General features: G+C 40.5%; 1 protein-coding gene across 3 annotated transcripts in view; it reads right to left on the reverse strand.

Moving 5' to 3' along the window:
* Positions 1-376: 376 nt before the first annotated feature.
* PDSS2 (decaprenyl diphosphate synthase subunit 2) overlaps positions 377-12,608 on the reverse strand; it is a 117,050-nt gene continuing 104,818 nt past the window's right edge. Inside the window, exons 7-9 of one of the 3 annotated variants that reach the window (XR_013921982.1) lie at positions 12,288-12,323; positions 5,409-5,648; positions 2,494-2,560 (exon numbers count right to left, since the gene is read on the reverse strand). Coding sequence is in view for 1 of the 3 variants with exons in the window: in XM_080341991.1 (XP_080198117.1) it covers positions 2,402-2,560; positions 12,288-12,323 (195 nt within the window). In the remaining 2 variants the exon portion in view is untranslated. Of the gene's footprint in view, positions 2,561-4,742; positions 4,798-5,408; positions 5,649-12,287; positions 12,324-12,608 lie in introns of those variants that run through there. The other 2 variants (XR_013921983.1, XM_080341991.1) reach the window with 2 other exon arrangements.

The raw sequence follows: 12,608 nt of genomic DNA on the forward strand, positions 1-12,608 counted from the left end.
AAATAAAACCAGAACAGTCTTAAGATTTCACCAGTGCTCAGAAATTGTACAAGGTATGGGGAGTATATTAATAACACAGCAGTGATTAATTCACTAAGAGTTTGAGAGGGGGTATAATGCTTGTAGTTTACTTGAAGGAAACAAGACAACAAAAATTTCTCAATAATTTCAGGTAAATATCTTAAATATAAGATTACTGGTAAGGGACTGGTAAGGGATTTTTTTTAAAAATCAGGGTTAAAGTATAGTTGAAGAGCAATCAACTCTCTGGTAATAAAAATACAAAAGAAGGTCATTCAATTTTGCTGATTTGCCTTTATTAGTAAAAAGTACAAATAAAAAAATTGTACTTTCATGAAAAAGTAAACCAGGCTTACACAGTTTTGCAGTACATTTGACATTTCTTTCACACAACCGAGGTGACTGAGGTGAGATGGCTCAGAATGTCTCCAGCAGACCCAAGTTTCTTACAGCTCTAAATCATTATGAACCATTTAGTGTACACACAAGACAAAGAAAACTCAACATATGGCTCCCAAACAGAGCCAAAAAAAGCTGAAATATGAATATGGTTGAATTTAGGTATTTCTTTCAAGCACATGTTTTACGTTAGCAGTACTTCAGGGAACCTCACAGGTGAAAATGAAGGGCGGTTAGCTATGGCAGATACCTGTGACTGCTGCTGCCTGGCCCGCGCTTCTTCGTGCTCCTCTTCTGCCTCCCGCCCTCCTGCTGCAGGGACAGCGCTAACTCAGGCAGAAGTGCCTGAGGCTCGGGTAGAGAGAAAGTGCCAGGGCAGGCACGAGAAAGAAAGTGCAAGCAAGAAGGGTTCTGATGTGGAAGCCATTCTTCAAAATAAAGCGAGTCCTGCGTTCCAGATGCTGCTCCCATACAAAGAATCAAAGGTGTCTCAAGGGTGCTTATTATACATGTAACACTATGGTATAATATAGGCATATATTACACAGAATATTATGTACATTATGGAGGATGTATTTTCAGTATATTTTTAGAGTACAGAGTTTTTATTTATATTTTGCATTCGGTGGAATGCAACACGCTGGTCTATGGCAAACAAGCTGTGTGACAGGGGGAAGGAGTGCAGGGGGAGAAGGAGGGAGGAGAGAATTTAACAGAAATAACTTCACTTAGTGTTTGAGTGAGCGATGTAATGAAATCTGTTTGCTGTGCTAGCTGTCTCCAGATTGGGCTGTAATTACACCACAGAAGGAAGAAAGGTAGCTGAGTCTCAATCTAGATCATTTATGTAAACTCAGCCTTCTTGTCAACGGCATTCTCAGATTGCATGCATGCAAACCACAAAAATCATCTCCTATGAACAAAACAGAGACGGTCTCAAATTGCAGGCTTCTGATACACCTTATATGCCGTCTGTAATTGGACTTTAACATTCAACACACTGAGGTTCAAAACTTCTCCAGTATTTTCTGCATTTTATTCAGCGTGGTGAAAGACTGTACTCACACAAGAGCATTCCTTCTTCCCTTCTGCCAAAGGCCCATGCCTCGCCTTACAAGTTAACATTTATTTGGCTTAAATGAATGCAAGTGTCACAAACCTAGGAAATTCTTTTGTGTAAGACTGTGTTGAAACAAACCTCTTGATCTGAGGGTGAGATATTCCCTCCCCAGGAAAGTTGGAAAAACCTAATTCTTTTAACCCAGAGAATGATACTTTTATACACACAGTATAAAACGCAGGCAATCGCTTCCCTTAACAAAGCCAAATTAATATTTGATTAAATATTTTAAAACTCCTACTTACCATGCTTGACACATTTTCTCAGCAAGTTTCTCAAATACGGAAAGCATTAGGCATAGGGTAATTTTACATTTGAATACATAAAACCAGTGTGAAGAGACATGACTGCACGCAGAAAGAGAGAGGATTTTCCCCCATTAATCCCCCGAACTGCCCTTCCCCTTGGTAAGCGGGTACGTTAACTCCCGGCTTCGGCAGCTCGCTCTCTCCGGGCAGCTTGGAGCAGGTTTCTTGTGACACCTGGGTCTTCGCACCCCTCCATCCCTCGGGCAGGAAAACCACCACCTCCGCCCTGGCGCCGTCCCCGCCAGTGCCCAATCAATACCCACTTATTTCCTGTCCATTTGCTGAGGTCACGGAAACGGGACTCATTAATTATTTCTACTGGTGCAGCCTCAAGTGTGCTTCTGGCATAACAAGCCAAAGCTGGCTGTGACCTTTTTTTTTTCCTTCCCCCTCCCGAATTTTGCTGGTGGTGGTGGTGGCAGCCAGTGCGTGTTGCTCCACGGGGACGGGACGAGGAGATGAGGTGACCAGGGCTGTGGGGTGTTGTCGGTGTCCCTGCTGGGCTGCTCCCACCCGCCATGGGGGGAAGAGCAGCCTCCCCTTGGGTGACAGGTCAGGGAAACCTGGTGACAGCGTAGACGATGTTGGCCAAGGCGGCCCTGGCCTCAGAGGGAGGGAAGCGCTCCAGGGCTGCCAGCGCTCGGCTGCTGTGGCACCGGCAGAGGTCGATTGCAGAAGTCACACCTTTGCCGGCCTTGATCGCCTCCTGCAGCTGTCAGAAAACACAGGCACAACAGGCTGGGTTTCAGCAACGCTGGCGTGCACAATTATCACTAAGAACACAGAGCCCCCGCCGCCCCTTCCTGAGGTAAAGGCAAGAACCAAAGCTGTCATACAGAGCTCTGAAATGCTCTCAGCTGCTCCATTTTGCCACCTCACTACAACAGAATTGCAGGTAATTTAAAATACATCACAAACTACATTACCTCATCACCTGAAAGATGCTGGCTCTCCAAAGGGCACACTTAATTTAAAAATAAATAAATAAATAAATAAAAAATCTGGGCATTTCATACCTACACCACTGCCTGAGCGCTTTTGTGCAGAACTGGCAGACCAGCCACTCACACTCTTGTTTTCTGCAGTCAAAAACAGGATTTTATGCATATCCATTCCATCCTCTATTTTTTGAAATGGGCATGTTGAACTCTTGTCTTTTGTAATGCAGGTTTCTATTTATACACCATATGATTACATTTGTTACAGTGGACAAAAGCAAATTTTGTCAGTAAAAATGGGATGTGTCAAACTTTATTGTACTGAGCTATATCCGTGCAAACTCTGCCTTCTCAGTAAGGCTACGGAACTTGACAACGGTTTGGTGACAGACCACGTGAGAAAGAAAACATTTTCATGGAATAACAGACATTTCATGGCAAGCTGCTGGAAAGATGTGGCACCTAAAAAACTTGGGTAAATGACAAGTCAAATTTCCTATGAAACAGCACAAACAAAAATGACAAACAAAACACGTTTTTTTCCCCAGTACGTCAACTTAGCTGAAGCTCTAAATAGTAATAACACTTATTAAGGGCTTTTTAATTATTATTTTTTCCTCAACAGCATCATGAGATGGTCATGAAACACTTTTGTTTTCCACCCGAAAATCCAGGTGTCCCCAGACCAACTCCAGCCCGCTGCCTCATGCCCGGGCCTGGGAACCAAGGCCAGTGGATCTTCAGGATTTGATTATCCTCAAAGCATCACAGCATTTCATGATCTTTAATGTGCCCCAGCTGGTTTTTATCACTGGCTTACATCATGGTGTTGGCTTTTAAAAAAAGGGCTTTTTTGAACACAGGTATCTACAGTAACTAATTATACAGGGCTTTATAAATTATGTTTCCTCCATACACAGCCCACTGCCCCAATTCATTTACAAGTACATCAATATCACCTTATCTATCTAGTTTAAATCACACACACACACACAAAAATATCTAAGCTATGACCAAATTGTAAGTCACTCATTTTATATAGATACTTGCACTCATACAGAATGAATGACATTTCTTATCTGAATACAAACTGAAGTGGATTCATTATCTGTATTTAAAGATGAAGTTAGCTGAAAGCATGTTACAGCACTTGAGTGTTCAAGTCCCAGTTCATAAAAATTTTATTCTCCACTTCAGTTAGAATCTTCCTGCGCTGTGAGCTGGAAAGGAACTTGCCCCGAGGCATAAATGCATTGCATAGCTAATTCAACACGTCCTCTAACGAATGGGAACCAGCCATATAACCGCAGCTCCACAGCAAAGGTGGGGATAGGTGAGACGAGGAACACCAACAGCGTGAAAAGGTGTCTCTCCCTCCTCCTCCCTTGAGGCGCAACTTTGTGAGATGGTAGAACCCACACATCTTGAAGCAAAGTCTGCTGACTTGCTAAAGCTCGTTCAAAAGGTTTAGCATAGCTTGTAACACTCATGTAAGTATACACTGAGATGTCAACAGGAAAGGAAACAGGCTCCTAAAAAGTCTTCAAACTGGTCGAAGATCAGAGGAGCTTAGCTTAAGCACATATGATCGGATATATGTACTACGACTTACTGGTACCACCAAAATCTGGGAAGGGGAAGAATTCTAACGCAAGGACACAATCCATTTACACGCTTGTCACGCGTAATCCCTTAGACATACGTAATGCCTCGAAGCCAAAACAATTGCAAAGCTCATGTCAAACTATACACAGAGGAATCACTATACAAAAATCGGACTAATCCGCTATTGAATGTTTCCAAGCAAAGTTCAAGGAACCTCAAAATGAAAAATACCTGCTCATATGGCAAGCTTCCTCAGCTTTTCAGTTAGACATCATCCCATGTAATGAGCAGCTTATAGTCCTTAAAAACATACCTGTTTTATAGTCCATTTGCAGAATCAGCTGGTCAACTCAAATAAGCACACACTGAGGCAAAAGCAGACTGCACTGACCAGACTGCACAATCTCTATCTCGGTTAGGGTTGTAAAAGAAAGAAAAAGGAACACAGCTTATAGTCCTTAAAAACATACCTGTTTTATAGTCCATTTGCAGAATAAGCTGGTCAACTCAAATAAGCACACACTGAGGCAAAAGCAGACTGCACTGACCAGACTGCACAACCTCTATCTCGGTTAGGGTTGTAAAAGAAAGAAAAAGGAACAACAAAACAAGAGTACAAACTGAGCTTCTCGTAGTGGGAATAGTTATTAAAGAAATACAGGATGTGAATCCATAGGAAACCAGGCTTCAGTAGCCCTGTTGTATGCAAAAACTCCCTAATTTAAGCCTTTAGCTGTACTGTCAGTTGTATTACACGGTTACACGTTCACACTCTGTTTTTGAGCTTCAATGGTTTTATGTTATGAACTTCACAAACTAAGTCCATAGAAAACAATGTCTCCAGTTCAGATGTACTATTTATTTTCAAGCTTAATTTGGATAGCAGCAGCTAATTTTTGAGGCAAATACACAGAAAAGCAAAATGAACTGCATTTTTTGTTACTTTATAAACTTTAATTAAGCTCCCTCATTGATTTCTTCTAAATAAAGGAATCTGCTCTTTTAGTCTCTACTTACATGGCATCATTTTGTGCATGAAGCACATTTCCACTTGTAGGAACGACTTCATCCATCATTACAACACGATCTTCTCCAGAGTGGCATTCAATAATAAAAACTGAATACAAGTCAAAAATGCAGGTTGCTTTGACACACCTTTCTCCAGTTGAACTGCTGGATATGCTGGAATACTGCATTTTCACTTTTAAGCTTTTGTTCAGCTCTGAAGTCCTACTTTGTCCTAATGGTGCCAAGAATCTGAAAAAAAATCACTGACTGGGTTTTTGTTATATAAATTCAGCTTAAATAATAGTCTTGTAATAGTGCACCCAAAGCAAGACTCCGATGAGAAGTGATGCCCCCTCCAGCACAGCAGCACTGTTTTCCTTCAGCACCTTCTGTTTCCCTCAATATGTTCAGATATTGACCAGGCTTGACAGTTTTGCCCGATACACATGAAGCTCAGAGCCCCAGAGTTTTATGTCTGAAGGTTGTTCTATGAATCTAAGAAACAGCAAAAGCAACATCATTATCCTCACGGTCTGGGAAAAAGATGCCTGTTTGAGCCCTGAGAACAGAGCCCATCAAGAGCCTTGCTCTAGTCAGCCTGCTCCATCTGCGCTAAGCCCAGACTCATCCATTTGACCTGCAATTAATTTGTTTTAATTCTTCTCATTCCCCAGTGTTTGGCTGGAAGGAGGGATGGCTCTCATCAAGAGTTACACAAAGAGTGAAAGAAAATAGATATGGAAAGGTTGGAAGTGCTGAGGGTTCCTCATTCTGAATGTTCTGAATACACACAGGGGGACAAACTGCTGAGCGAGCACTGGGCTCTATTTCTCCAGCTTCCTCCTTCCCTTCTCGTCATCTCCTTCTCTTCAGTCACCTTATACCAGCAAACCAAGAGGAGGAGAAAGGGCCGCTTTCTGAGCCATTCCGGCTTCCAGGCTGCTCTCCGCTACCTCCCTGTGCACCCACACGTTCTAGGTATGTTGCATATTCTGCAAATAAACAGTAACAAGACATTGATTGTTTCTTGAAAACTTCCACTGGAGAGTTTTCTATTGGCATCTGGTTTCAAGTTTCCATTTCCTACCCTTCAGAAGACAAACAAATAGTTGGAGATGGGGCATTTTCCACCCCACCCTCTGAGGTTTGCCCAGAACCCAAGCCCAGAACAGCAGCCACACTATATGAAAAGGGGGATCTGGTGCCAGACTTTGGTCTCAGGGCTGTTTCCATCTCTCACGTTAGAAGCTGCTGGACAAAACAGAAGTAGTTTTGGAGCAATGGCCCTGTGTCCGTATATAGTCCATTCATGGTTCTGGCCCTACATGTGGGAACAAAAGGATGCTTATGGATGAAAATTTCACTTCTCTGTTCACTGACCTACCCTTCTAAGCCTACCATAAAGCCCAAACAGTATTCTTGTGCGTCCTGTCTCTCTGCTTATGAGCTAGTAAGTTGTTAAAACTAAGAAATAATTTCCAGCTGTAGCGCATAAGTGAATAATAAAAAGCCTCAAGAAGAGAAGGCTGTTAATGCTGCACCTGATGGGCAGGGAGTCAGAACTGGACTCCTTCAGACACGTACGCGGAGGGGACGAGAGGCCACAGGTACAGGTTGCAGCACGGGAAATGCTGATTAGGCCCAAGGAAATTGTTTTCCACCAGGAGGGATGTCAAGCACTGGAACAGGTTGCCCAGGTTGGCTGTGAAATCTCTGTCTTCGCAGACACTCAAAACTCAATGGAGCAAACCCATCCTGGCTCTGCTTTGAGCGAGAGGTTGGACCAGACATCCCCCAGAAGTCTCTTCCAACTTAGATTATTATATGATTCTGTGAATAAAGCAGAGTTCCAAGTACTATGTTTCCCAGTCCCTTTGTTTCAAAAAGGCAAAGAGGAAATTTCTCATCCATACCACAGAAGTGAGGTGTTTGCCTTTCAGTTCTGGAGGGTTCTTGGACAGAAGGGCTTGTCTGAGGGCAGTGAGAGGTCAAGGAGGCAGGCTGGGAACTGCCAGGTTTTGGAGACTGAAGAATTAAATGAGACAAAGAACTAAGCAGGTGTTCAAGCACAGAGACAACTAACTTCAAGTCTTCTCTGCTGAGATATTTCTGCCTCACTCCTTAGCCAAAGGAAAGAAGATCCCTTTCAGACAGCGCTACCTGTAGGGAACAACAAATGTGGGGAGGAAGACTCCCTCAATATGTGGTGAATATTCTGGCTGCACCAGACTTCATGTGCAAAGTGAGAACGAGAACACTGAAATTCTTAATTTAGTTTTTTTAAATGGTCAAACTTAGGATTAATTACTTAAGTGACAAGACATCATCAAGTAACTTCAGATTCTTTTTTGTTGTTTTAGAAGAATGATCCTAAACAGCTACATTTGTTATATACTAAAATAGTCCAACATCACACATTCACTCTCTGGTCTCAAAGTGAGCTAAAACATTCTACATTTCTGATGTGGACAGTACTCACGGAAACAAAACGAAACTCCAAAGCACAAAATTCAAATTGATCTGTGGCACTGACTGAATAACGCTCCAAGTGTTTGCAGTGTTCTGCACTGGTTTTTCTAAATTTGTTTTCTCTTTTGTGGAAGCACCATGCTCAATAAGCACTGATGTTTTAGACGGCTGAAATGTTACCTTGAAAAGGTACTGACATGTTTCACAGTAGATCAATTTTGTCAATTTTCTCCTTTGTTTTTTTTTAAGTACCTTGATGAATGTCTCAGCATTCACTCTGACAGGTTTTGTGGTTGGACACAGAGTTATGCTCTTCTCAAAGTGGGCTGGACAATGATTCAATTGCTTCGCTTCATAACATCATAATTTTTTAAAAAGTCCTTGCTGGCTATATGCAGAATGATATTCAGTTTAAATTGGGGCAGTATTTATCCAATATTTGCTTAGAAACCTTTTCTATACAAAAGGTAAAGAAACGCATCTTCAAAGGGCATAAACACCCTGCAGAAACTTCCACTAGTAGAGTAGGATTTATTTTCCTTATTCGTCTGACAAACAGAAAAATTCTCTTTTTATTTCAAACTTCAACCCACCGTATCTAGGAAGAGATCAAACCTGCAGAGAGTCACGCACAACAGCAGGGGAAAGATGTCCCGCTTACAGAGAATGACACTCCAGCTGCTCCAGCTGTTATGCAGCTCTTGTAATACACTTTGCCAAAAAATTACAAGCCAACCCGGGACACTGACTGATTGTACTGACTCTTTAATATTTTAGAAGAGACACCAACTCCTCCTCCTTAAACCTTTCCATGTCTTTCACAATGGACTGAACAAAGCCCACTAGCTTTTAAATCTAAACAATGATGTGATGTCTTTTTCCCAAAAAGCATGACTTTCTTAAATCACATTAGTGCAAACAGTGACTGTTAATTGTCTTAGCATCCACAAGCAATTAACTCGATATTTATGAATACACCCCCTGATTAAAAATGAAGATGCAACTGATTGTCGGTATTGGTTGTATACCTTGATAATTAGGATATGGTTAATTATGACAAAGGAGAAAACAGGCCCTATTTCCCATGCCAGTTTGGATGAAAGGCCCCTATAACAGAAGGACAAACAGACAGGGCTACAGTAAAAAAATTAAGCTTTGCTACATCCTCTTTCACTTAATTTTTTTCTGAATGTTGCGTTTAGAAAAACAACAAATCCTTGCAGTAGCATGCTCGCTGATTGCAAAATACAGGATTTAGTTATTTATTCAGCCTTACCTTATAATTCTTCTAGAGTCTTGGCCAGACAACAAGAGTTATTCCCAGCTTACTCAATTCTGCTACTAGTCGTGTCTTTGTTACACTCATTTAACAAGTCTGTATAATGCCAAGCACCACTAAGGCCTTGACTTCAGTGGAGAGTTTTTAATCAATATTATAAAACAGTAAAATTAAATTGAGACTCTCTATTTGTTGTTTTTGGAATGACACAGCTTATCTTGCATGCAAATTATCTATAAAATGGATAAAAGCTTTTTGATTTTAAAAGTCTGAGATTTTTGCCAAAATCCCACATACAAATGAGGGTGACAGGAAAACTGCGGTCTCTTTCAAAGACATACGTGAATTTTGTCCCTGCCATATATTGGTGTTTTTCTCGTGTTATCTGAGAAACACCACTAAAACAGAGCTAAAACTATTTTTTCATGCCTGGAAGAGACTTTCAAACACCACAATGACGGATCAATAATTTGTCTGGATGTGGTATGATGATGTAGGAAGGCTGAAACATTCCTAATGTGAGAAAATTTATTCAGAAACACAGACCTTAAAATAAGCCTTTTGTGATATCCAAGTCCTTCTGACAAAAAGACTCTGAAAAGCCAGGAGAAAAAAAACACTAAAAAATTTTGCAGAACATAGTGACCTTACTGACGTGACACTCTCAGACCTAATTACATCAACAGTATTTCATGTCTATATTTATGTCAGAGCCTTCACTAAATTTGCTAGTACTATACAGATATTTTTCTTGTCAGTGAAAAAAAAACCAGGGATACCATTTTAATATAACATGCATCAAAAAGAACAATTCGAAATTATTGAGCAGTGTCAAAATTGAAATAAAATATGACCTTTGCCTTTTAAGGACACATGTTAAATGGGTGGATCTCAGGTTCTCTTTTACCATACTCGCTGGGGCTTTCAATCAAAATAATGAATGAACTTACCTTTATTCATTATTTTAATTGAAAGCCCCAGCGAGTAAGGTAAAATATTGTTAAACAGGCTAAAAGGCTAACTATTTTTGTATATATATATATCTATGAATTCAACTAAAGGAACAAAATGTTTGTCTCAGCTAAGTGGCACACTGAAGTTCATAATAAAAACTAAGAGAACAAAAATAATACAAATTTTCAGAAGTTCTACAGCTAGTTTTGGTGACCTTCGCTGTTACAAAATTAAAGAGGAGATATGTTGGAGACTCCATGAGAAACAGGCCCCCACATTTGATTAGGAATGTTAAAGTAATTCTAGGAACTGAATAGAAAGATGAGAGGGGACCTTGACACTGAGAAGAAAAGACTGAGCAATGTGCAAAACATTGACTCTAGTGATGTAGAAATAAAGACAACATAGCAAAGGGCAAAAAAGAAATACTAATTTGTACTGCACAACGTGCCTCCTAATGGGCCATGTGTGCATGGACCGGCCAAGCCACCGCGCTGGGGTGAGCTGCAGGTTACTGGCTTCATTGAGCATGGATGTAACTAATGACCACTTACATTTTAGATGAAGAAACATAGAAGAGAGGGACATGACTTCATGGTTTTGAAACTGACTTCTACAAAAACCAAAGTTGATTATTGTTTGAGCTCACAAAAACCATGGGGAAATTTTCACTGTCATTACTAAATTCATTATTTCTGTGCTTATGTAGGAGATGGTTACCCAGAGCTGGCAAAATCACATGCTTTCTGCCTGAAGGAAAGTGCTCAAAATACAAATCTTGCAGAGTTTTTTTCCCCTTCCATTCCTTCTGTCCAAGCGTCCAAGTTGCCTCAGCACACTGTAAGTTTTTAAACTCCGTGGGAAGGATCCAGAATATGAAATAAGAATACACTGACAAATATTTAATTCAGTAAAGCAGTTTTAGATGCTTTTCTTCCCCCTGCCTTTTTTTCTTTGTTTTTTTTTTTAATCTACAGAAATTCCATTGGGCAGATCACAACTGTAGCAATTAAAAGGAGAAAACCCATTCTAGACTTACAAAAGCAAGTAGCTCAGCTTAAACATTCACAGAAGTGTCTCACATTCTCAGACATACAAGAAGAAGAAATGTTGTGCTCTCAGTGGTGGTTTAGAAAGCCACCAATGTATCAGTTTTCTTCTATTGTAGAAAAAAACCTAAAAGCACAATGAATTTAAATAGCAAGCCAAGTTTGAGATCCTTTTTATGTTCAAAGGGGGTGGAAGGACAGAGAGCTTTTTTTAATAATCCAAATAACAAATTTTCTCAATATAGAATAATAATGGAAGTCTGACCTGTAGCTGTGTGTGTGCCTTCCACACCAGCAGCAACCAGCAGCTGAAACACCCTTCAGGCCCCAGTTCAAGAAGCACTTCTCAGTCATGCGTGTGTGTCAATAACTTAAACGTTATTTCCCACTGATGCTGGAGATAACTAACTGCTCCCTCATGATCTACTTAAGGCTCAGAACAAGTCAGGCTTGTGCCCCACCCATGAGCGAGCTGGGGACACAACGTCACCTTCTGTCTCCACCACAAGCACGTTGTGCTCCAGTATGTAACCAGGGAACCTTCTCAGCTACCTCCTGCAGCTCGCCAAGGGCTCCATGGTGTCCCAGCTGCTTTCAGTAGATCAGCTGGTTAGTTCAGGTCTGCCTTTACTACAGAGCAGTCCCAGCAGCAAATACCGTGGTGATTTAGCTAAAAGTTGTAATGGGGATGGGAAGAAAAACATACTGCAGAACACGCGCATGTGTATTTTTTAATAGATGACATGGCATTAAGGCGAGATTAAAAAAAAAAGTAACAGCATATTCTATCAATATATAGAGACCACTGGTGGGAGCTGACCTGCAAATGACTGCAGAAGACGACGACAGCAAAAGCCATCAGAAGCCTGGTTTCACAACCAAGTTTGGGGAAGTAAATGGGATAAATAACGGCAAAAAAGATTATTAAATAGCTACATTTGATACTTACAGTACAGCTGGCTATTACTGGCTTTTTAAAATCAAGAAATTGCACAAGGCATTCTCTCTTCCTCCATATACACACGCACAAATTAGAACCTAACTTTAATACGGAAATTGCTCTCAACTGTCAAGAATATCCTTGAAAATATTACAAAAACCATTAAAAATAATGAGATTTAAAAGTAATTTACCAACCTTCTTGTAGTCCATTATATTTCCTTTTCCCTGTGCCTTAAAGAGAAAGAGAGATTTTATGTAAGACATTACGTACTACAAACTAGAGTTGCAAGAATGCAATTAGAAGAGCTACTACTTTGAACATAACTGACTTTCTTTAGGAATCTGATACGGAAAAACCTAAAATAAGACCAAATGTGTTATCAGCTTATACAACATGGTTCTATTACAGATGAGAGCTGCAGATACTCGATGTAATTTTTAGGCTTTTTATTATGACTTGTAGTTAAACATTTGTTGCATACAAAATGTTTTGGTCTTAAGAAATCTTGCTGTTCA

The sequence above is a fragment of the Nesoenas mayeri genome (genome assembly GCF_963082525.1).
Source record: "Nesoenas mayeri genome assembly, chromosome: 3".
Classification (NCBI taxonomy): domain Eukaryota; kingdom Metazoa; phylum Chordata; class Aves; order Columbiformes; family Columbidae; genus Nesoenas; species Nesoenas mayeri.